Raw genomic sequence first — 26,919 nt, forward strand, 5'->3', positions numbered from 1 at the left:
CTCAGGTTAGCGCCTAAGTGATTGTTGTAAGAACTGAAAGAGGGAACATGCAAAGAGTACTCGATGTTTGGAGGCTGCTGTTAACTTGCCAATTTCCAACCCCAGACAGCATTTTGGGCATCACCAGGCATCATTTTGTCCCCAGCCTCTAGCACAGCACCAGCCCTGAAAGAAGTGCCCAGTCAGTGTTTCTGGGGCTCTGGGGTAGGGAAGGGGCCACCAGTTCTGCTGGGCAATGACTTGGAGAGACAGGGTGGGGGGAAAGGCTCCGTCAGTGGGTACAGGTGGCCTAGGAACTATCACCAATACCCAGTCAGAGCCATGGGGCTGTTTCCTCTTCTTACATCCATCTCAGGCTGTCATCTGTGATTTCTTTCACCCTTTGGGGCTGCCTGTTGGTTCATTTGCTTCAACACATTTAAATGCTGGGATTCCTTCCCCTGGGTGTTCTTGGGGGTGGGGGGCACTTCATGTATCCTGGACCCTGCCTGTGCCCCAGGTATTCCTGCCCTGCCCTGCCCTCCCTTGCTCATGGGCAGCCCTGAGCACTCACCCACCATTGCCATCCCATCGGGCTGGTGCTGCACTTTCTGGAGCGCTCACTCACTCAAGGACATACCTCTGAAGGAGCCACTGGCCCACTCCTCAGCTTGGACAAGCTTAGTGCTTGCTGTGCCTGGAGGGTGGAGAGATACCCTGCCAGTCCAAAGTGTAACCTCCACACCAGGAGCCCAGGAGGCTTGCCTCAGCATTAACTCAGCAATTTACTCAGCACCACAGCTGGGGCAAACACCAGCATTTTCCCAATGCATCCTGACCCTCCAAAAGCCTTTACCTGGCAACCACCTTGGTTGCTGATGCTGGGAATCTTGCCTCCCCCTAATGTCAAGGTCTCAGAGCCTGGTTTCTGAGAGGGAGATAGCCCTTGTCAACCCTTAGGGACGTCCCAGGGCCAATTCTTAAAAGCACCACACACCATCATGCTTAGGGCTCCATCTAGAGCCCGGACCCCACCTTCCCATGTGCACAGACACAGCTGTGGTCCTGGCCAGGCCCTGCCCTCCGGGAGGGTAGATGCTCAGGGGCCTATGGGGCAGTGGCTGCACCCCCCTGAAGAAGTGGATGGAAATAGCCAAAAAGATTTTAATTCTCATAGCCGTGTTTCCATGACTTCCCTGTAGCCCCTTTCACACAGTGGAAGAAAGTAAGAGAAAGGTCTGGGGATGGTAAATAGGAGGGCAATTCAAGCTCTGCCTTGCAGGGAAGGTCAAAAAGTTGTCCACAACCCAGCTCCAGAAGGCTACCTCCAGCTCTGCTGCCCACTGGGACATCTGATGTGACATGTTTGGCCTTTCAGAGCTCAAGGTCATCAAATGTCCTTTTCCTAGACTCACTGTCCCAAAATATGCACTAGGGGTAAAAGCACAGCATCATGGTTAGGAGCACAAACTGGTAGAATCCTGGCTCCACTGCTTAACATATGGGAGACCTCAAACAGCTCACTCACCATCTTGAAGTCTCAGTTTCCACATCTGTAAAATAAGCAAGATAATAGTACCTCATAGATTCTTTTTGAGAGGTCAATGAAAAAATCCACTTATAGCTTTAGCCAAATGGCAGCTATTTATTAATGTTATCAATAATAGTTATGAAATTCAAAGAAATGTTCCCATCAAGAATCTCCTCATTCCTCTAAGTGAAGGATAAGAAGTGCCATTCAGACTCCCAGTCCTGAGCTCCACAGTCTACCATCCCCTGTCATCCCTACAGGTGGTGCCAGTTTCCTACTCCTCTGTAACTCCTGGTTACACAGGTAAAGACATCATAGCAAAAACCAAGTTCCTAATGCAACAAGATTTTGCACGTGGCTGGGAGCAAAGCTGAGCCCCAGAACTGGGGGAGCATCTACTGTGTCATTTTCTATGATGACAGACCTAATTATCCCACAGCAGCGCAACTGCAATGTTGCTCAGTGGATTCTACAGGGTGGGGGACCATCTAAGAAGAGACAGCAGGCCAAGTCATGATTCCCCTCCCCTGACTCCCCTCTTTAATTCCCAGAAACAATTCTGGTTAAACCTCAAAGCAGCTGCTGTAAGGAACTCCCTGTAGCCACAGATGTGACTCTGTAACCACAAGGCCACATCCAAGCCTCAAAGCCTGCTCCCCTTTAGTCAATTAGGTGGAAAGGGCATGGACCCCCAGCAGTGAGGGAAGGACCAGGGAGATGGGCTGATGAGATAGGAGTTGGCCTATGGGGGTTGGGTCTATTTTATGTCTATTCACTGGGATACCCAAAGGATGCATGAGCTGGGCTTCTGAGCTACCCAGCTGGATGTGGTGATGGTACCAATGAGACAGGTAGAGGAAGGAAGCTGGCAAAGCAAAACATCAAAGACTTAATACCACATGGGCAGGCCCTCCTGCCAGAGCCAACCTCCACTCTAGCCCTGAAGGTCAGACATCTCATCTCCATAAAATGCCTCATACTTATAAAAGCCCACCTCTCTTCACTCTGAATGCCACCCCTCAATAATCTCCTCTCCCACTCCTTCACTAGAGCCACCCAGCCCTGTACCCACACCCTCTCCCCAGAGACCCTGAATATCCACCTCACATACAACTTGCTTCCTGACCACAGACGACTGGACTAGGGCAGATGCTTGCCCAAGTTGAGTAAATCAAGTTTTCACCCTTGAGGATGTGAACTCAGAGACCAGACCTCTAATGAGACAGTTAAGGGCCCTGAAGCTGTAAGTTCACGTGGTGGCAGGCCAAGGCCACTGGTGGGTTGGCGCAGCACATTGAGGGTAGAGGGATGAGACTCTCAGCTCGGTGGAAAGGCCAGTCTGCAGAGGAGAATAGGTAGAGGAAAGAGAACAGAGGTGGGAGATGGCATGGCTCGGAAGAAGGGAGATGGGGAGACAGACTGCCTGACTGCCCCATTCCCGAAGCCCACCAGGGCGTCCTGCAGCTGGCTCTGGGAGGGTGCCTGGGGCCTCATTATAACACTTCTTCCTCCATGAACTTCTTAGAAGGCAATTCTGTTCCTGACCAACAAAGGGTCCCTAGTGAAGGTACCTTGCCAACAGGCCCAGATATCCACCTAAGCCAATCTCTTCTCTTTTCCCTCTCACCTGATGGGGTCCCATTTCACCCATGTTGCTCTTTCTTAAATACTTAAATACTCTGCCCACCCAGATCTTGGGCATCCTCTCCAAGGCCCATCACCTCCAAGAGTTCCTTCCCGATCCTGTCCTCCACCCAGGACCTCTCTGCTCTAAACTCTCACATCATCCAAGGTGTGGCCCACACGGCTAGATGAATATGTTTTGTACTATATTAATTGATCACCATGTGCTAGTATAAAGGTGATTTCTTAAAGCTCTGTTTGTGATTATTTTTCCCTTCTCAACTCTCAAGGTGAGATATCGCCCACGTATAAAAATTTCCTATAGAATACAGCTCAAAACCATCTTTTCTTTCAAGAATAGTCAATTTGAATGAGTTAAGGTTTAAATTTTTATAAACATTTTCATTTAGAAATCACAACGAATCACAGATAATTCTGTTTGAGTCAGCATGGCCATAGAAGTATTCCCACTCCTAATAATTACCAAATCACTGGCTGCACCCAATTGGACCAGGATGGACATCTGGCTCAAGGTAGGACTCTAAAGCAAGAGATGAGACCTCCAGTATGACAGTTTGGGGCACTGGGGCAGTGACGGTGCACATCACAATACCTAAACAAGACAAGAGAACTGCAGCAATAATGAGCAGCCATCCCCTCCCACCACCAGCCTAAGTTCTCAGAGTAGGATGTAGAAGTCCCTGGGCCAACAGGAAGGACACAGCCAGGCTGGAGAGAACACCTTAGGGGAGAGAGTCTGGAGGGATGCAGGCCCAGCTCCAACAGATACGTTCTGGAAGGGGAAGAGAAGGGGCTCTGGTTGAGATTCTGAGCCCTGGACAGCAGGGGGGCTTCTGCAGTCAGCATGTGTCCATCCTGTGTGGAATTACACTCTGAGACCCTGCTTCTTCCAGCCCCAACCAACCCCGGTAAAGAAACCTTGGCCGAGGGCTCCAGAGCAGCTGGGTCACGGTCCAGACAAACTGTGACACTACTAGATCTACCACCAGCCACAACTTCCTGGGGAAGGAGATGTCTGGACTGTGAGGACAGGCATCCTGCCCCGAGACAGGGGCAGTAGAATAACAGAGGTAGGTGCTACTCTCACCTATATTTATTTACCAATAAATACACCTAATTGTCTTTAAGCTAAAGTTGAGAACTTAATTTACTCATTATACACAGGTTAGAGAAGATCAACAACATAGGCTGTGTAATCCCTTCTGCTAACTGAGAATTTATTCTGCAACAGCCAGAGCTCCCTCCCCCATTCCATGTCTCCTTGGTCCTCAAGCCCCAAGGATGAAATCACAAAGCCCACTTCTCTTCAACCACATGGCCCTAGTACAGGCCAAGCACACAGCTGGGTGCTCAAGGCATGCCTGCTGATTACCAAGAATTAAGAAAGCCAGATGTCTCAGTTGGCCCCAATAGCCGGGGCTTAGAGACCCATGTTAGATAGGTGCATGGTGTCCTGAGAAGGTCAAATGGGACTAGACCAGGCACTTCTGCTTAGGAACACAGAGATATAAATGTAAACCATCCTGCTAGAGCACAAGACACTCCAAGCATGAGGCAGAGAATCCCATTCTTCACAGCCAAATGCTAAAGTAAAAACAACCGAAGAGAAAAGAGTGAAGAGGGAAGAGAAAGAACAGTGGGTCATACTTCAGAACCACTCCAATGAGAGCATCTGCCAGGTAGGCTCCTTCTTTCTGACACCTCCCAGTGTTTCCACACGAAAGTCTATTTCGCTAGAATGGATGCTTAAAATGTGGCATCAGCAGAACCATAGAAACCTGAGGTCTTTACTATAATGTAAGTTTTCTGACACATTTTAAGTGCAAATTTAAAATGGGAAATAAATGGAAAAACAGTTCTTTATTTAGACAGTAAGCTTTAAATGATGGATCAGTTCAAACAAACTTTTAATCCAACTGTTTTAAACTAGGATCAAGAAAAACCATCATGAGTCTTATACCTATTTAATGACATTTATAAACAGAAGCTATCATCCTTCAATCTCCTCCTCCCCTTTGCAGGGGCAGTTGGCAACCACCCTCCCCAGAAACACAGATGATTTCTGCCGACCTGAGGATTCTAGGCACAGACAGAGCATCCTGCATTTGTTTACATTCACATTTCACTCTCTAGGACTTCACATTTTTGGTGAGGATCTGAGGTGCCTTCCACAGGGTCACTGGCCTCTTTGCAGACAGAGGGATTGCTCAGCCAGGCAGGCCCCAGAGGCCACTCTGGGAAGGGGGAGGACAGCAACTGAGCCAGGGATACCTTCCCCCATACTCCCAAAGGACTGGCTTAAGCTTCTAGTGATTCAATGAGGATGTGGGAAAGATTTGAAACTGTGATGGGATGGTAAGTAGAAACCAAAGACAGTTGGATGATACTCTACTGGAACTTCTTCTGTAAGGAGTTGGAAACTCAAGACATTGTGTCCAAATCCCTACATAATGCCAAAATGAATAATAGAAGATCTCTGTCTTCTTCACTCACTCTACAAATATCTGAACATCCTGTGTACCAGGCTCTCCAGGATATGGGGGATCCAGGGGGACCCAAACTCCAGGTTACTCACCATTCCACTGGAACAAGAACTCTCCCACCCCAAGGCCTGCCCTGTTAAACACTGCAGGACCAGGAGTGACCAGTGCTGCAGCTGAGCTTGACACTGGTGGTGGGGAGAGGGGCCTTGTTCACAGTAAGTCATTAGTGGGGTTCTGGGATCATGGACACAAATCTCAGCTGCAACTGCTGTATTCTGAGCTTCACTCCATACGTAAACCACTTACATACCATCTTGGTCCTTGAGACAACCCTGAATGCAATATTATTATGACCTGCACTTTATTCATGTCTAACCTGAAGGTCAGGGAGTGTAAGTGACTTCCCTTGGCCACACAGCTGGAAACAGATCTCAGCCACCGGGCTCTCTGACACAAGGGTGTCCCGGAAGCAAAGGTGGGTCCAGAGATTCCCTAGGAAGCAGTGCAGACAAGGCAGCCCAAAAAATGAGTGATTCAGCTCCAGCAGGAAAAGTCTGCTCTGTGGCTTTAAAACAACAAATATCCTGGTGGAGAACGTGGGAACACAGGACTCACAAGGCAAGAGTTAGCAGGGTTTGGCTGGGCGGGAGCAGAACAGCGGCCATTCCCCCCCAAGCCTGCAGAGCTGCCTGCAGCAGGAGTTTGCTCCACCACCCACCAGCCAGGCCCCCCAAAGCACAGAGAATGTTCAGCCTGCGTGGGGAAAGATGTGCTGTCAGGTGGCCTGCGATAGAAGGGAGTTTAAAATAAACCCTAGGGGACATGCAGGTTGTGCTTCAGGGGCCGAGGGCCCTTGCTGGGGCTGAAGCCTGGGTCGTCATGTTAGCGTCTGTCACCTCTGATGCCAGGCCATGCTGCCGTTCCCTCATGGACAGAGGTGTGGCAAGCAGAGGTGGTCCCTTAAGCCACCACATACATACTACAGGACAGGCTCTGGTGAGCTGTGGTGTTCTCTGGAAAGGACTTTTGCTAGAAATAGGGGGATGACTTCCCTTTTCAACTCTTAGACACACACACACACACAAACACACACACACACACACACACCCTTTCACTCAATCCAGAACCAAAATAACTCAAAACCAAGTATGTAAGTAAAGTAACAGTGGCAGCTTTACTCTCTGGCTAAGATGTCCAGAAGGGCTTCCATTTGGGTTCAAGATCCTCTCGTAATACCGAGAAGGAAGGAACACTAGAGCCCAATCTCTATATGTTGCATCAGAGCCATGAGACAGTGCCTCCTTAGAACTCCCCACAGTTGGAGGGAAGGCAGTTCTGTCTAAAGTTTCACCAGCTTCTCACCACCACGGCTTCTGGTGTCAGCATTCCCTTGCCCCCACCCCTGTGCAGAGGCCAGCTCCAAGACACCTTTTGATTTAGGGAAGACCTGAGCCCCACAGGCCACTCACTCTCCATTTGTCACTCAAGCCAAGAACAAACTCAAGTCCTGAGTCTTCTTATTCTCAAGGAGGAGTTCAATGAGGCTGCCTTTTATTAGGAGGGAGAAAACACCAATCAACAGCAGTGGTGTGTCATTTTTCGTGGGAAGAGTAAAGATATGACAAGAAACATTAAAAACCATGAAGAAATCCTGCATTCCACTTTCCCTCTAAAACCCAGCCATACCTGTCATTTCAGTACAGAGACATGCCTAGATTAGACAAGGAAAGCCCATCTGCAGGTTGACTTCCCACCCAAGTGGGGGGCACAGGGCCTCTTCCTGGAATGAGCTCCCATTCTTCCCTTCTTGGAGCTGGTCTTTTCAGCCATGAAACTAAAACAAACACCATGGAGAACAACACTGGCCTTAAGTCTAGGGACCTAGTATCTCAACCCAGCTCAGACGCCAGCTCACCATGGAATTCTAGGCCAGACAACCACGTGTTTTTCTGGGTCTCTGTTCCCAATGGTCTCTAGATCCACGTCCCTATGATTCGTGATAAGTTCTGACTGGTCCTCAGACACAGCACACATGCATGGGCGGCACTGTGTGGCAGTGGAGGCTGCCAACCGTACTTCCACGAGCTGGACTGCCTTTCTTCATTGTACGAGTAGGGTCTTTATCCTTTTTTTTTAAAATAAAAAAAGTGTAAACAGAGAGGTGATAGGGATTCTAATGGTAGCTTGGTTTTGTCTTTACAATTCCCCCACTTGGCAAAAAGAGAGTGTTGTAGTTTTTCTGCTCTATCAGGTCCAAAGGTCTGGAAACCATGTCTCTGAATGAGCACAGTGCCCACCGCACGGGAGGCATTTAGCCCTTGTTAAGATAAGGAGTGAGAGACTCCCTGTAGCTCTTTCCAGCACTGCATGCTGAGGATTTCCTCTGTCCCTCCCAGACACCAGCAGTCCACGGGAGGGTCTGTGGCACAAGCACATACTGGGTAGGAAGGCCCTCTGTGAACCCAGATCTGCACTGAGGGATGGAAGAAAGAGTGTTTCTGGCCAAAAACAACTATATGGTTCCATTTCTGAGAAAAGTGATGAAAACTCCTCAACTGCTGTCCCTTCCCAAAAGGAGAACACACAAAGAGACATTAGACAATTAACTAAAGAAAGGGCCAAAACTTCAGACCTCACACCTGTTATTCAGCCACACGGGAATAAGAAAGACAGGTAGAATTATATTTGAAATAACGCTTAGAGCACTCTTCACAGACTTTAAAGGGACCCAGTCAGCAGTGATAGAATTTAGACACAAAGAAGACCTGAAGGGGATCTGGGTTGACATCTTGACCACATCTCTCACTTTCTAGATGAGGAAACTGAGGCCCAGAGAAGCGACAGGACTGGATCAAGTCCACAGAACTGGTTTGGGCCAGGCTAGACCTGGAACGCAGAGCCTGTTGGAGGATCCTGGGCTCTAATCTTGAAATAAGCAGGATTTTGATAGCCTGCATCTCTGATTTAGAAGGTTCTTACAGAACTTATGGGATTCTGCTTGGTTCCACTCCACTGGGCCCCTCCCAAGTCTGGGGAATGGGTAAAAGAGCTAACAGGCTTTATTCCAGATTACAGAGGACTCAAGAGATTGAGAGGACCAATCCACAAAACACAGGAGGGCCACTAGCACTTGGCACACATCCCGGTATTGCCCCCACTGCAACTGCCAAAGCCAGGCAGTTCTACTCACTCACTACTTCCCCACAATCTCGCTTCAGTGTTATGTTCCCTCATACTTCTCCCCATCCTTTCTCTCCCATTCCTGCCTCCCCTTGGGGACTTATTTTCTTTAAAACATGACTGCATCGTACCATCCCTTTGACAAAAAGGGGACACACCATGTAAACTACCAGTTGACACCACTCCCACCCCTATCCCACCCTGCAGAATTCTGTTCTGTTCTCTACAGAATTCACCCTGCTGAGGTCCATTCACGGCTGGCTTCTGTGTCACTACCCCCTACCTGGATCAGAAGTGCTGTCTGGGAGACAGATTTTAAAATTAAACTGAAGTGAAGTTAATTTTCTTTTCTGAATTTCACTATAGTCCTTGAACTATCTGAACACGGCTTGAGGCTAGGAATTGCTGGTCCCCAGGATCAGCTGGCAGCTCCAAGATGAAATGTTAGATGAGGATACTCGGATTTTTAATTATAAAAAAAAAAATAACAAAAAACCCTATCTGTATTAGAAACAGTGGAGAGAGATTGGGTTTCTCTTGGTCCATGCTCTCCTGACTCAAGGGTCTGGCTTGGGCTGAAACTCTTGTGGCCACCCATCAAGAAAGAAGTGAGGCTGAACAAACAAACTCTCAGTGGCTTGCACATGCTTCCTCCGTCCAACAACAGCCTGCCCAGCTCCCGCTGCACTTTCTTCCCGTGTTGCCTGCTCTGAGTGCACTCACAAGTGCCTGGTGACAAGACAAGGCCCGGGGGCCTCCTAACAGAGGCCGCAGAAGTGGAGGCAGAAGGACAACAGCTCTGGCTTGGCAGGACAGAAGAGTAGTGCCCACAAGTGGGCCTGTTAGAGTGCATTTGACACCAACATGGCATTCACTACTCTTGGAAATGAGAAGAGAGATAGCCCATAAGTCATAGAGGATAAATCAAGCAGATGATTGGGGCTTGGCAGATCTAATGCTGCCAAATCCCCGAAAAATGGGAATCACAGCCCCATTTACAACACATGACCTGATGTCCTGATTACAAGGGTGGAAAGTTTCCTAGAAGAGCGTAGATTATTTAGCAGGCAGAGGCATGAAGTACTTAGATGAGTAAATGCCAAATTAAGAGGAAGAAAAATAATGGTTTTCTGTGAACTCTGGTAAATGTTCGTTTTCCTGGGTCATAGAACTTTTCAGTGCCAATTAAAACTCTGACAACTATGATCTCAGAATACTAAAGGGCCATCCAGTTGTAGTAAACTGGCACAAAGTAGAAAGATTTGCTGGGAGCAGTGACAGAGAAGCAGTGCCCAACAAAAAGAACAAAGACAGTGACTTCCTATGTCCAAGAACTTAAACCCCCAGAGCACTAACCCAGCAGTTGTGGTCCCCAGAACAGCCTGGCTGGGCCCCGGGGGGCCCAGTGGGGTAGGACAGCTCCATGGCAGTGGTGATGGGTGAGTGTGCATGTCGGTCCATTGGAGCTCGCGGTGTGGGTTTTCCCTCAGGGTTAAAACCACCTGCATACAAGCCAGTGGGGAATCTGAGTTCAGAAATTTAAGTTTACCTGTCCACCTGAATGAAAATAGGTGACAATGACTCTGGAACCCAAAGGTGCTTAAACCTACCTTTCCCCTCATCTGCCCCTCACCTTCCTCTCTCCCCCAACCCAGGTTCATGAAGCTATTTCCCTCCATGACTGCAGCCTGCTCATTTCTCACCGTTTCCTGACTGCAATCAGTGTCATCATGTGGGCCCGAGCTAAAAAAAGGACAGCAGTTAATCAACAACTGGGCTTCTCCTTCTTGGCTGTGTGCATGCTCAGGGAAGAGGACCCCTCTAGGACTTTTCTGCTCAAAGTGGCCTCCAGGACTGGCAGCGTCAGCATCGCATGGAGCTTATGAGTAATATAGACCCTCAGGACCTGCAGCACCAGAATCTGCATTTTAATAAGACCCCCAGGGCATTTGCAAGCACACTAACGTTGGCAAGACAAGGTGGTAGGATAGGGCACAGCCTACACTCACTCTGGAGCTGGGGACGGGCTCATCCCAATGTCCCTTGAAACTTGGAATATTTGCTACCAACCTCCACTTTGACAATTGTAGAGTTACTAACAGGTCTGCAGAGGGACTTTCCCATGTTTATAGGAGAAATGAAAATCCATATTCTCTGACATGGAATAATCAGCAGAGCGCCACAGTTGAGTGTCTGGGCCCAGAGAAGACACAGCTCTCCCCTCACCTGCCAGAACCACACCTGCAGCAGAAATCCTGGATCCTCATTAAAGGGGTGCAGGTGGTCCCAGAAATCCAGGGCCCTGGGAGAAGGACCAGCATTGCCTCCTGCTGAGAGATGTCACTCTGAGCTTCATCTTCTTTGAAAGCAAGTCAAATGCCGGAGTTCTCAACAGTGAGTATTTAGGAGGAGTACTGCAGAAAACACACTTAAGAGATGCATACAGGAGGCGGGACAAGATGGCAGACTGGTGAGCTGTATGTTTTAGTTACTCCTCCAGGAAAGTAGGTAAAAAGCCAGGAACTGCGTGGACTGGACACCACAGAGCAATCTGTCTTTGGGCATACTTCATACAACACTCATGAAAACGTGGAACTGCTGAGATCAGCAAAATCTGTAAGTTTTTGCGGCCAGGGGACCCGCGCCCCTCCCTGCCAGGCTCAGTCCCGGGGGAGGAGGGGCTGTCAGCTCCGGGAAGGAGAAGGGAGAATTGCAGTGGCTGCTCTTACCGGAAACTCATTCTACTGATTCAAACTCCAACCATAGATAGACTGAGGCCAGACACCAGAGACTCTGAGAGCAGCCAGCCCAGCAGAGAGGAGACAGGCATAGAAAAAAAACAACACGAAAAACTCCAAAATAAAAGCAGAGGATTTTTGGAGTTCTGGTGAACACAGAAAGGGGAAGGGCGGAGATCAGGCCTTGAGGCGCATATGCAAATCCCGAAGCAAGGCTGATCTCTCTGCCCTGGGCACTTTTCCTTAACGGCCCTGGTTGCTTTGTCTATTAGCATTTCAATAACCCATTAGATCTCTGAGGAGGGCCGTTTTTTTTTTTTGTTGTTTTTTTTTTTTTTTAAATCCTTTTTGCTTTTTCTAAAACAATTACTCTAAGAAGCTCAATACAGAAAGCTTCAAAGAATTGAAATTTGGGCACGTCAAGTCAAGAGCAGAACTAAGAGAGCTCTGAGACAAAAGGCAATAATCCAGTGGCTGAGAAAATTCACTAAACAACACAACTTCCCAAGAAAAGGGGGGTGTCCGCTCACAGCCACCATCCTGGTGGACAGGAAACACTCCTGCCCATCGCCAGCCCCATAGCCCAGAGCTGCCCCAGACAACCCAGTGTGACGGAAGTGCTTCAAATAACAGGCACACACCACAAAACTGGGCGTGGACATTAGCCTTCCCTGCAACCTCAGCTGAATGTCCCAGAGCTGGGAAGGGGGAGCAGTGTGAATTAACAGAGCCCCATTCAGCCATCATTTGAGCAGACTGGGAGCCTCCCAACACAGCCCAGCAGCCCAGAACTGCCCTGGGGGGACGGCACTCACCTGCGACATAGCACAGTCATCCCTCAACAGAGGACCCGGGGTGCACAGCCTGGAAGAGGGGCCCACTTGCAAGTCTCAGGAGCCATACGCCAATACCAAAGACTTGTGGGTCAGTGGCAGAGACAAACTGTGGCAGGACTGAACTGAAGGATTAGACTATTGCAGTAGCTTTAAAACTCTAGGATCATCAGGGAGATTTGATTGTTAGGGCCACCCCCCCTCCCCGACTGCCCAGAAACACGCCCCACATACAGGGCAGGCAACACCAACTACACACGCAAGCTTGGGACACCAATTGGGCCCCACAAGACTCACTCCCCCACTCACCAAAAAGGCTAAGCAGGGGAGATCTGGCTTGTGGAGAACAGGTGGCTCGTGGACGCCACCTGCTGGTTAGTTAGAGAAAGTGTACTCCACGAAGCTGTAGATCTGATAAATTAGAGATAAGGACTTCAACTGGTCTACAAACCCTAAAAGAACCCTATCAAGGTCAGCAAATGCCACGAGGCCAAAAACAACAGAAAATTATAAAGCATATGAAAAAACCAGACGATATGGATAACCCAAGCCCAAGCACCCAAATCAAAAGACCAGAAGAGACACACCTAGAGCAGCTACTCAAAGAACTAAAGATGAACAATGAGACCCTAGTACGGGATATGAAGGAAATCAAGAAGACCCTAGAAGAGCATAAAGAAGACATTGCAAGACTAAATAAAAAAATGGATGATCTTATGGAAATTAAAGAAACTGTTGACCAAATTAAAAAGATTCTGGACACTCATAGTACAAGACTAGAGGAAGTTGAACAACGAATCAGTGACCTGGAAGATGACAGAATGGAAAATGAAAACATAAAAGAAAGAATGGGGAAAAAAATTGAAAAACTCGAAATGGACCTCAGGGATATGATAGATAATATGAAACGTCCGAATATAAGACTCATTGGTGTCCCAGAAGGGGAAGAAAAGGGTAAAGGTCTAGGAAGAGTATTCAAAGAAATTGTTGGGGAAAACTTCCCAAATCTTCTAAACAACATAAATACACAAATCATAAATGCTCAGCGAACTCCAAATAGAATAAATCCAAAAAAACCCACTCCGAGACATATACTGATCACACTGTCAAACATAGAAGAGAAGGAGCAAGTTCTGAAAGCAGCAAGAGAAAAGCAATTCACCACATACAAAGGAAACAGCATAAGACTAAGTAGTGACTACTCAGCAGCCACCATGGAGGCAAGAAGGCAGTGGCACGATATATTTAAAATTCTGAGTGAGAGGAATTTCCAGCCAAGAATACTTTATCCAGCAAAGCTCTCCTTCAAATTTGAGGGAGAGCTTAAATTTTTCACAGACAAAGAAATGCTGAGAGAATTTGCTAACAAGAGACCTGCCCTACTGGAGATACTAAAGGGAGCCCTACAGACAGAGAAACAAAGACAGGACAGAGAGACTTGGAGAAAGGTTCAGTACTAAAGAGATTCGGTATGGGTACAATAAAGGATATTAATAGAGAGAGGGAAAAATATGGCAAACATAATCCAAAGGATAAGATGGCCGATTCAAGAAATGCCTTCACGGTTTTAACGTTGAATGTAAATGGATTAAACTCCCCAATTAAAAGATATAGATTCGCAGAATGGATCAAAAAAAATGAACCATCAATATGTTGCATACAAGAGACTCATCTTAGACACAGGGACACAAAGAAACTGAAAGTGAAAGGATGGAAAAAAATATTTCATGCAAGCTACAGCCAAAAGAAAGCAGGTGTAGCAGTATTAATCTCAGATAAAATAGACTTCAAATGCAGGGATGTTTTGAGAGACAAAGAAGGCCACTACATACTAATAAAAGGGGCAATTCAGCAAGAAGAAATAACAATCGTAAATGTCTATGCACCCAATCAAGGTGCCACAAAATACATGAGAGAAACATTGGCAAAACTAAAGGAAGCAATTGATGTTTCCACAATAATTGTGGGAGACTTCAACACATCACTCTCTCCTATAGATAGATCAACCAGACAGAAGACCAATAAGGAAATTGAAAACCTAAACAATCTGATAAATGAATTAGATTTAACAGACATCTACAGGACATTACATCCCAAATCAACAGGATACACATACTTTTCTAGTGCTCACGGAACTTTCTCCAGAATAGATCATATGCTGGGACATAAAACAAGCCTCAATAAATTTAAAAAGATTGAAATTATTCAAAGCACATTCTCTGACCACAATGGAATACAATTAGAAGTCAATAACCATCAGAGACTTAGAAAATTCACAAATACCTGGAGGTTAAACAACACACTCCTAAACAATCAGTGGGTTAAAGAAGAAATAGCAAGAGAAATTGCTAAATATATAGAGACGAATGAAAATGAGAACACAACATACCAAAACCTATGGGATGCAGCAAAAGCAGTGCTAAGGGGAAAATTTATAGCACTAAACGCATATATTAAAAAGGAAGAAAGAGGCAAAATCAAAGAACTAATGGATCAACTGAAGAAGCTAGAAAATGAACAGCAAACCAATCCTAAACGAAGTACAAGAAAAGAAATAACAAGGATTAAAGCAGAAATAAATGACATAGAGAACAAAAAAACAATAGAAAGGATAAATATCACCAAAAGTTGGTTCTTTGAGAAGATCAACAAGATTGACAAGCCCCTAGCTAGACTGACAAAATCAAAAAGAGAGAAGACCCATATAAACAAAATAATGAATGAAAAAGGTGACATAACTGCAGATCCTGAAGAAATTAAAAAAATTATAAGAGGATATTATGAACAACTGTATGGCAACAAACTGGATAATGTAGAAGAAATGGACAATTTCCTGGAAACATATGAACAACCTAGACTGACCAGAGAAGAAATAGAAGACCTCAACCAACCCATCACAAGCAAAGAGATCCAATCAGTCATCAAAAATCTTCCCACAAATAAATGCCCAGGGCCAGATGGCTTCACAGGGGAATTCTACCAAACTTTCCAGAAAGAACTGACAGCAATCTTACTCAAACTCTTTCAAAACATTGAAAAAAATGGAACACTACCTAATTCATTTTATGAAGCTAACATCAATCTAATACCAAAACCAGGCAAAGATGCTACAAAAAAGGAAAACTACCGGCCAATCTCCCTAATGAATATAGATGCAAAAATCCTCAACAAAATACTTGCAAATCGAATCCAAAGACACATTAAAAAAATCATACACCATGACCAAGTGGGGTTCATTCCAGGCATGCAAGGATGGTTCAACATAAGAAAAACAATCAATGTATTACAACACATTAAAAACTCGAAAGGGAAAAATCAATTGATCATCTCAATAGATGCTGAAAAAGCATTTGACAAAATCCAACATCCGTTTTTGATAAAAACACTTCAAAAGGTAGGAATTGAAGGAAACTTCCTCAACATGATAAACAGCATATATGAAAAACCCACAGCCAGCATAGTACTCAATGGTGAGAGACTGAAAGCCTTCCCTCTAAGATCAGGAACAAGACAAGGATGCCCGCTGTCACCACTGTTATTCAACATTGTGCTGGAAGTGCTAGCCAGGGCAATCCGGCAAGACAAAGAAATAAAAGGCATCCAAATTGGAAAAGAAGAAGTAAAACTCTCATTGTTTGCAGATGATATGATCTTATATCTAGAAAACCCTGAGAAATCAACGATACACCTACTAGAGCTAATAAACAAATTTAGCAAAGTAGCGGGATACAAGATTAATGCACATAAGTCAGTAATGTTTCTATATGCTAGAAATGAACAAACTGAAGAGACACTCAAGAAAAAGATACCATTTTCAATAGCAACTAAAAAAATCAAGTACCTAGGAATAAACTTAACCAAAGATGTAAAAGACCTATACAAAGAAAACTACATAACTCTACTAAAAGAAATAGAAGGGGACCTTAAAAGATGGAAAAATATTCCATGTTCATGGATAGGAAGGCTAAATGTCATTAAGATGTCAATTCTACCCAAACTCATCTACAGATTCAATGCAATCCCAATCAAAATTCCAACAACCTACTTTGCAGACTTGGAAAAGCTAGTTATCAAATTTATTTGGAAAGGGAAGATGCCTCGAATTGCTAAAGACACTTTAAAAAAGAAAAACGAAGTGGGAGGACTTACACTCCCTGACTTTGAAGCTTATTATAAAGCCACAGTTGCCAAAACAGCATGGTACTGGCACAAAGATAGACATATAGATCAATGGTATCGAATTGAGAATTCAGAGATAGACCCTCAGATCTATGGCCGACTGATCTTTGATAAGGCCCCCAAAGTCACCGAACTGAGCCATAATGGTCTTTTCAACAAATGGGGCTGGGAGAGTTGGATATCCATATCCAAAAGAATGAAAGAGGACCCCTACCTCACCCCCTACACAAAAATTAACTCAAAATGGACCAAAGATCTCAATATAAAAGAAAGTACCATTAAACTCCTAGAAGATAATGTAGGAAAACATCTTCAAGACCTTGTATTAGGAGGCCACTTCCTAGACTTTACACCCAAAGCACAAGCAACAAAAGAGAAAATAGATAAATGGGAACTCCTCAAGCTTAGAAGTTTCTGCACCTCAAAGGAATTTCTCAAAAAGGTAAAGAGGCAGCCAACTCAATGGGAAAAAATTTTTGGAAACCATGTATCTGACAAAAGACTGATATCTTGCATATATAAAGAAATCCTACAACTCAATGACAATAGTACAGACAGCCCAATTATAAAATGGGCAAAAGATATGAAAAGACAGTTCTCTGAAGAGGAAATACAAATGGCCAAGAAACACATGAAAAAATGTTCAGCTTCACTAGCTATTAGAGAGATGCAAATTAAGACCACAATGAGATACCATCTAACACCGGTTAGAATGGCTGCCATTAAACAAACAGGAAACTACAAATGCTGGAGGGGATGTGGAGAAATTGGAACTCTTATTCATTGTTGGTGGGACTGTATAATGGTTCAGCCACTCTGGAAGTCAGTCTGGCAGTTCCTTAGAAAACTAGAGATAGAGCTACCATTCGATCCAGCGATTGCACTTCTCGGTATATACCCGGAAGATCGGAAAGCAGTGACACGATCAGATATCTGCACGCCAATGTTCATAGCAGCATTATTCACAATTGCCAAGAGATGGAAACAACCCAAATGTCCATCAACAGATGAGTGGATAAATAAAATGTGGTATATACACACGATGGAATACTACGCGGCAGTAAGAAGGAACGATCTGGTGAAACATATGACAACATGGATGAACCTTGAAGACATAATGCTGAGCGAAATAAGCCAGGCACAAAAAGAGAAATATTATATGCTACCACTAATGTGAACTTTGAAAAATGTAAAACAAATGGTTTATAATGTAGAATGTAGGGGAATTAGCAGTAGAGAGCAATTAAGGAAGGGGGAACAATAATCCAAGAAGAACAGATAAGCTATTTAACGTTCTGGGGATGCCCAGAAATGACTATGGTCTGTTAATTTCTGATGGATGTAGTAGGAACAAGTTCACTGAAATGTTGCTATAGTATGTAACTTTCTTGGGGTAAAGTAGGAACATGTTGGAAGTTAAGCAGTTATCTTAGGTTAGTTGTCTTTTTCTTACTCCCTTGCTATGGTCTCTTTGAAATGTTCTTTTATTGTATGTTTGTTTTCTTTTTAACTTTTTTTTTCATACAGTTGATTTGAAAAAAGAAGGGAAAGTTAAAAAAAAAAAAAAAAAAGAAAAAAGACAAACAAGGAAAAAAAAAAAAAAAAAAAAACGATGTAGTGCCCCCTTGAGGAGCCTGTGGAGAATGCAGGGGTATTCGCCTACCCCACCTCCATGGTTGCTAACATGACCACAGACATAGGGGACTGGTGGTTTGATGGGTTGAGCCCTCTACCATAATTTTTACCCTTGGGAAGACGGTTGCTGCAAAGGAGGGGCTAGGCCTCCCTGTATTTGTGCCTAAGAGTCTCCTCCTGAATGCCTCTTTGTTGCTCAGATGTGGCCCTCTCTCTCTGGCTAAGCCAACTTGAAAGGTGAAATCACTGCCCTCCCCCCTACGTGGGATCAGACACCCAGGGAAGTGAATCTCCCTGGCAACGTGGAATATGACTCCCGGGGAGGAATGTAGACCCGGCATCGTGGGATGGAGAACATCTTCTTGACCAAAAGGGGGATGTGAAAGGAAATGAAATAAGCTTCAGTGGCAGAGAGATTCCAAAACGAGCCGAGAGATCACTCTGGTGGGCACTCTTATGCACACTTTAGACAACCTTTTTTAGGTTCTAAAGAATTGGGGTAGCTGGTGGTGGATACCTGAAACTATTAAACTACAACCCAGAACCCATGAATCTCGAAGACAGTTGTATAAAAATGTAGCTTATGAGGGGTGACAGTGGGATTGGGAATGCCATAAGGACCAAACTCCACTTTGTCTAGTTTATGGATCGATGTGTAGAAAAGTAGGGGAAGGAAACAAACAGACAAAGGTACCCAGTGTTCTTTTTTACTTCAATTGCTCTTTTTCACTCTAATTATTATTCTTGTTATTTTTGTGTGTGTGCTAATGAAGGTGTCAGGGATTGATTTAGGTGATGAATGTACAACTATGTAATGGTACTGTAAACAATCGAAAGTACAATTTGTTTTGTATGACTGCGTGGTATGTGAATATATCTCAATAAAATGATGATTAAAAAAAAAAAAAAAAAAAAAAAAAAAAAGAGATGCATACAGGCCTGCATTTCTGATGAGGCTTAAGAAAATGCCAAGGGTACAGCATGGACCTGCCTGTCCACAGTGAAGGAGAGTGTGTGTTTTCTCCACACGCACAAATGGAGTGGGGAGTGAGGAGGGATGCCAATGGGAAGACCTCAAACCCACATGCCTGTGGTATTTAAGCTGCTGCTCCCCAGTAATCACTGGTCCCCAAAGGAGAATCGGGGACATGGGGAGAGAGAAGAGCCTTACTAGAAAAAGACTGGAGGGTGGGGGAGGCATTGCCTTAAATTCAGCAAGATTTGTGAGAACTATGACATTTAATAAGAAAAAACAATTATTTAAAAAAATTAACGCCCAGCCTTAGCAGCCCAAGTACCCCTGAATGCCCTCCCAATGCAGAGAGAAGCCAGAGTGTATTTAAAGTCTCGGCAGTGAGAAGCCGCCTTGCAGGGAATAGCAGTGCCCGTGTCTGCAGTCTGTGCTGGGGCCAGCAAGGGTGAAAAGGGGAAAGGGTCAGGCAACCAGGGAAGGATCAATGCTTGCTTAGGCGGACCCCTGGGTTAGGGAGGAGGGGAGCTGTGCTTAGGGTAACTGGTACCACCTACATATATTTTCCTCAAATACTTTCCTATAAGGGAGTTTGCCAATGTTGAAAACATACAATGGCAGGCCTCAAAGCACATCTTGGGCCAGTAAGCTTTGAGGCATACAACACCAACAAATTTAAGAAGGAACCAGTATTAACATTGACCGTTGTCTCTTACATAACTAGATACTACGGGAAAGAGTAATTTAGAAAAAGTTAAGTAAATGCTTGAAGGTTTTGTGAGGGCAGCCATTCAGTTCCAGAGCCCCAGTGAGTTGGTAAAACTCCGGCACCCAGGGCCAAAGGAAGGACCATTCCCACAAATGTCTGTGTTCCAAGGGAGGGGGGGGGGGCAGCTGAGTATAAAGGAAAGGGGAAAAACGTAACTATATTTCACAACTTCAATTGTATTTCTCAGAATTATTTTCTGAGAATTCAGAATTGCATTAGTATTCTAGGCCACCTTCTACCAATCTCAACTCTCATTAGAGACACTCCACCCAGCTACATTTCTTTTTATCTATATTTGAAAAATGGTAAACTCCTCAAAGCTATTTCAGCTGCAGTCTTTGTACATAAAACACTAATTTAACAAAATTCACACTTGCTCCTTTTACTTTAAAAATCTGCAAACACATAGGAATTGGTCATTTAACTCTTATTTTACCCTGAGGCCACTCAAGCAATTGGTATAACTTTAAAGACAAGTCAAATCTTATTAATGTTTTCCAAGTACTTTAAAGTAAAAATCATAAGTCACTGAATATTTTGTCAAGTGTTACTATCAGGAAGAAAACACACAGAGAACATTTTAACATTTAGTTCCTGAAAGTTTTTTTTCTTTTTTTTGTAAAGTGTTGGTTTTGACTCTTCTAGAAAATAAGACTATCTGAATGTACTGTTAAAAGAGTTTAATATGTTTTAGACTGTGACATATAGACATTTATAACTACAACTCAAAGAAGGACTATCAAGAACCTACGCACATAAGGACTATCTCAATTTTGATAAGACAAGGCCAGCCTGGCCTACAAGCTGCCTTACAGGATTGCTGGAGAAACCATTCGTGTGCCTACTGGAAATGAACCTGCCATGCAGGGAGGTATGTCACACACCTAAATACTTGATGGTCTAGTCTCAATTTGAAAGCACCAGGGTGACTTTATGAGCAGTACTGAATTTTGCATAAGTAGCAACTCACTTAAAAACACAGCGAACCTTTATTCTGCTCATAAATTGAGTAAACAATGTAAGGAAAAGAAAGATAAATAAGATGAGCATCATTCAAATGTCAAATAAAAATACAAAAGTAAGAAAAAATATTTAGGAGGGTTTAGGAGTTCAGAGAAAGAAACCAGTGTGACCAAGAGTGGTCAAAGTAGGTTCTAGAGGAAAGGTAGGAACCAGAGCTGGGCCTTGGAGAAGGGGAGGATTCAGACATGTGGAAAGGGACAGCATCCTAGGCAGGAGGACCCACTGAGCAAGGACGTGGAGGGGCCATGCACGGAGTGTGCTCAAGGTCAGCTAACAAATCAGTTAAATATAAATGCTCTGCTCTCTCTATCTAAACATTTACTGTACCCACCCTATGTTCTAGGCCCCTTCACACTATCATCATCTCATTTAATCATTGATATAAGCAGATTCAATGAGAAGAAATTACAACACTTTGCAAAAACTAAATCTATAGTAAAGATAATTTGATCAATAGGGCAGTTGTTACTGTATTCTGGAGGTTGCAGAGTCATCACTTTCTTTCCTTGCAGCAGCAAATTCCTGGACCTGGGAGGCAACAGCATCTCCTGGGCTCTATCCTCCATGGGTGTAAAAAGCAAAACAATCCCCAAAAACAGAAACCGGAAAACACCAAAAACCTCACTTACTCAGAATTAGAGCATTTGTTGTTGATACACAAAGTATTAGGGTGTTGACAGCTAAGATAAAGAGGCCCTAGTTTGATATTAACTTACTTTCAATTTACCTACGGCTAAATTTCACCTTTATTGGCTTTACTCTATTAATTGAAACAAGTGATTTAAAACCATGGGCCAATGAGCTTTGCTATGAAATATTCAACATCATATTTGTAGGATTTAAGTGATCATTTTCCCACTGTATGGATATGAGTGTACCGATTAAGCCATTCCCACATGGGAAATGCTGGCAGCTCAGCCTCCAGACTCTTTCAAAAGAGCATTAAGTTGCATCCTTCATGGATTTAGATGTGAGAGATAGTGTTTCTATTTAATTATCTGCTCACCACAAAGGAAGCCACACTAACTTCAGCAGGAAAAGTGCACATTAAATTACTTCTGAAGCTCCCTGAAGAGTAATGTTTGTAGGTTTGGGATTGCATTATAATTAAGTAATAATGAAAGAGAAGTCATATCTTTTGGTCAAATAATACAATAATCTTACCCTACACTGTGTATCATTATTCACTCATTGGTAATGTTGACTTTCTGAGGCAATTTTTATTTCTCATTCCTCAGGACAGGAAACAGGAGAAAAGGAGCAGGGTATGCAGCAAAGAAGACAATAGAAGTAAAAATGTCCTGAAAAGCGCTCTGATAAGAATTTAGTATTCATCACATCAGAAAGCAAATCCCAGGTGGTTTTAATGAAAGGATGTAGTCATTCCCTAAGGTGCAGCATATAGGAAACACTTTCTGCAGCAAAACTGCATCCCTCATGAGCCACAAATTCAGGGAGCCTGCTGCCTTGAGCAGGGCCAGGTTGCAGTTTATGAATCCTTTTCATACTTAAGACCAGAGTTCAGTAAGCAATTAGCAGTATATCGAGACTCTCCAGGGAAGAATTTGAGAACAAGTTTTTCAAGCACTTCTGAAGTATTTATATAAACCTGACATGCCATTAATCACTCATATCTATTCATTAAAGGGAGCTCCCTTAGGAGCCCTGCTTGCCAGCTTTTTCTCAGCCCGGCTCTATATATCTGAAAAGTCTATATTTATCTGTATCCATATGCCTGAAAAGTAGCTCATTCCTTTTAAAACACATTTCATAATTAAAACACTTCATTAATTCACATGGGTGTGCTCCACCAATTAGTCTGCTTTTTCAGAGCTTTATTAAATACACAGAAAAGCCGTTCTCTTGAGGGTCTTTGTGGAAGACAAACCATGCCAACTAAAGCTTGGTTTTAGACTACATTTTCACTATTTGGGAGGTTATAGAGCCATTATGTCATGGTATAAACCTCCCGTCCATATCAACACATGTTGCTTCCTTCTGTCCCCCACCAAAAAGGGACTACAATTTTAATTCATTCTGCAGTCTGATTGATTTCAACTAAGGGCGGCTCGGGAGGTGGTTAGAAATCAGATTGCTGTAACACTGAAAAGCAATGAATTTGAAATGCCACAACAGCCATTATTTGACCATACCTCTACATGCAACTCCCCGACTCTGGCGTTCAGGCCTCTGCTGGTTCCTGGGTCCATCCATCCCAGCGCAGCTGGCAGGGAGGCCCCAAGCAGAGCAAGATGCAGCCAAAAGCCTCCTGGCTTCATTTTTGTTGAGTCTGTTGAGAAGATGACAAATGCTCAGAACTAAACATTGCAAATGTATAGCAAGTCGTGACATGGTTGGTTAACACTTGCACTGCAGAATCAGTTAAACCTCAGTTTATATCCTGGTACCACCCTTTCTGTTCTTTTTGGAGATGTTACATTATTTCTGAGCCTGTTTACTCATCTCTAAAGTGGGGGCAACAATACATACCTCACAGGGCTGTTGTGAGGACTGAAGGAGCCAGTCGGACACACAGTGAGCATACTATCAATACTAAATGTTATACAGAAATCTACTTGAAATGCCACCTGCCACAAACCAGGGTGAGAGAGCTAGGTCACCTCTGTTAGGTTACCATATATCCATGCTTCAGTTTCCTCAGAAAGCGTTTGGGACCTGGCACACAATTAATGTTCAATAGGTGTTAATAAGGAATTACATTAAATCTGTGGCACCCCATTTGTAGCTAATGTCTCAATTTACATGCTAATGAACATCCAAAATGGCATTTGGGGGTCCAATTTTTAGTTTCAAGATCAATCATTCTTATAGCAGAATCCAAGTATCCAATAGATAACAGAATTTCAATAACTTTTAAGTCTTTCCCATTTCTAATAATGTTACACTGGGTCTCCATGTTATACACAATTGAGTAAGTGATCCTAAAATCATCCAGTAAGATAAATCAATAACAGTCTCCTTAAACTCACTTGAAAACAAGAAATGAGCAATTCAAAGTGACCAAATAATTCTATAGATGAAGAAACTAAGGATCTATTCTTGAAACAAATATGCAAGTGCAAATCACATGCTAGGCAATGTGCTAAGGGAATGAAGACATGGGCTCTTTCACATATCCAATTAGCTGTGCTTATTTTGTGTGTGTTTCTTTGGCTTCCACTGCAAACATTCCAGTCTTGGTTTCAGGATCTGTGTCTATGAAGCATAGCCAGATAGAACTTACCAGGCAAAACTATGACTCTTGGTCAAGGAAACTTTAGGGATTACTGATGTCTGTGTATACCCTGCAATTTAGTATGTAATTATGTGCAGTGCACACTGCATCGTGATCATGGCTGGGAGATGCAGAGGCAGAGTTTCTTGCAGGCCAGCACCCCCTATGGCCTGGCCTACAGCTGTACAGAGCAGGCCTTCAAGTCAGAAACAACTCACTGCTTGAAGAACCTTATGGCTTGTTTGAGGTATCCACTCCTACTCACTCCCATAGTCAATAGCTTTGGGGGTGCACTATTCTAGACCAAGGTGGGGGTCACACAGTCACTCAGTGCTGAGATGAGGGCTAACAAATGCACTCCTCCTACATTCCAGGTTTCCTTTGGCTGCCTGTCACATCCTAACACAGCTGCCACTCCAGATTTGCTTTATGCTTTGGCTTGAGACAGAAATACCGACAGGGAAGAGAAGTCAGACTAAAAATTGTGAACAGATAACACTGGCCTATGAAATGGCAAGCTTAAAACGTATGACTGCCTTTCAAGAGAAGGTGTCTCCTTATTTTAAAGAGTCCATAGGCTCTGGCTCCTACCTGTTTCTTCAGTCGTTCATTTTTGACATCTGCTGGCAAGGCCAGAGCTGCTGAGGAAAGAGTCCATGTGGCTGGTAAATATAATCTGATGGTCACAGCCTTGCCACCATCAGCACCTGCACAGCACTCCCAGGAAGGCAGGATTGAGCCAGGACGTACAACTTTGTGCGGGAGCAGTGAAGGCAGCCACCCACATCTGGACTCCCGATCCAGTGCTCAAGCTAGGGCTGTGCTTGAGTAGGGTTGTATGAGTTCTCACACAGATGGGGAGGAGTGAAAAGTCACATTCAGGATCCAAAGAGAATAAAAATGTCTTTTCCCCTCCTGGTTTTTCTCAAATAAATTAGGGCAACTCCTTACTCTCCATAAATTATTCTTTTCTGAAGGCAGAGTCAGGTTCCAGAGACACTGCAGAAGGCAGCTCCTGGATTGTGAGGTTTTTTAAAAACCAACAACAATACTCAAGCTGGAGCTAGAAAGCCATTTCTTCCCAACCTACTTTTATTCTTTCTTCCCTACTCATCTGCTATCAAACATTGTCTGTGGGTAAGCACACATACTAAAGATTTGTTTTTCTTCCTTTCCATGCCTTGTAGCCTAAATAAACTAAGAATAGCAAGAAAATCAAAAGTTATTCTAGTTAAAAGTACAGATGTCAATTCCCAGAGTTATTAAATTTCCAAGGCATAAGATCAAGTATTTAATTTTCAGTTTGCTTAGTAACACAAGGCCACTTGTGTTTGATGTTTTATTTTTAATGGATAGCATCAAAATAAAATCCATTCATTTCCATGGCTATTTTAGTGAGCACCAAATCACTTAATTTAAGATGATACACAGAAACTTCTGGCATTAAACCAGCTGTTTTATGAGTTGTGTTTCTGGGAGCCCCAGCCCTACTCCATAGGTGTCCATGCTTTTATCTGGTTTGTGTTGTGGTTCCCCATGAGATTTTATTTGGGGGAAAAAAAAAGATCTTCTTTTAGAATTTGGAAACACATGAACTAAGCCAAATATTTTACTTTATAAAGTTTATCCCAGTTTGGCCAGCATTAGATCCAACTCCACTTGTACCACAGATACGTCTTAGATGTTACTTTTACTCACAGTGATTGGCAATCCATGATATCTACAGCAGTCACGGCTTAAAAATTTATAATGCAAGTTTTATGATAGTTTGGTTCATTAAAAAAAGAATTAATATTGGGTCTAAACTGATTTTGATGAGCTCTCTAATAACTGAATAGTAACTATTTGGTTAACACATACAGCAATTACTATATGTCAGGCACTGTTCTAAATGCTTTACAGTTATTAAGTCATAGTCCTCATTTCTGCTCTATGAGGAGAGCAGTGATTACCCCCATAGTCAGATGACAGAGGAGACAAGGTCACAGAGAGACAAAATATCTTGCCAAGGCCACATGGCAAATAAGTGGCAGAGCTGGGATTCCATGCTAAGCAGGTGGGCTCGACGTTTGTGCTCTCAGCCCTCACCATATGCTGCCTCTCAGTACTTGCTGGTATTTTATTTTGATAAAAAGTTCTTTTTATTTTGATGGGGGGAAATCTACACAGTGACTAAGCGAGAAAGACAGGAGTCCTGAGCCCCAAGCCTCTCCTTTCCTCTGAAAGCTGCCTAGAGCTTCACTCCTAGTTTTCATGCTCCTACCGAGGCCGAAGATGCAGGGCTTGGGGATGCACAACAGTCAACCTGCTCATCCTCGGCACCCCAGGATGGGGCCACTCAGCATGCTCTGCTCAGCCCTCATTGCTGCTCCTTGATTGGTCAAAGGAAAAAAAAACATGGTTGAAAAAAAAGAAACCATGAGAAGATGCACAGAATTCTGGGCAGCAAGGATGCCCCTCAGCTCATGGGGAGCACAGCCTGGTAAATACAGTCACTTTGCAGGGAAGATAATCAATTAAATTAATTATTCCTCAAATTCAAATAGCCCCACTGGCCTTCAGATAGAGGAAAATACATGAACGTTCCATTTAAGAAATGGGAAGGTGCTACCAATAAGGCTGCAACCCTCTTTTCCAACCTAGAGCTCCTTTTGAGATCAATTTAGGTTTACAAGCATCATTTAATCCATGCTTGAGTCCTGAGGGTGGCTATAAATCTA

At 43.9% G+C, this 26,919-nt stretch overlaps 1 protein-coding gene across 5 annotated transcripts in view; it reads right to left on the reverse strand.

Moving 5' to 3' along the window:
* Positions 1–26,919, reverse strand: part of FSTL4 (follistatin like 4) — a 607,080-nt gene that overhangs the window by 441,281 nt on the left and 138,880 nt on the right. For all 5 annotated transcript variants that reach the window (XM_037801899.1, XM_037801903.1, XM_037801900.1 and 2 more), the window contains one exon: positions 23,118–23,254. In XM_037801899.1, the coding sequence (XP_037657827.1) occupies positions 23,118–23,243 (126 nt within the window). In that variant the 5' untranslated portion in view covers positions 23,244–23,254. The remainder of the gene's footprint in view (positions 1–23,117; positions 23,255–26,919) is intronic.

This window comes from Choloepus didactylus, chromosome 13, assembly GCF_015220235.1.
Source record: "Choloepus didactylus isolate mChoDid1 chromosome 13, mChoDid1.pri, whole genome shotgun sequence".
Classification (NCBI taxonomy): Eukaryota; Metazoa; Chordata; class Mammalia; order Pilosa; family Megalonychidae; genus Choloepus; species Choloepus didactylus.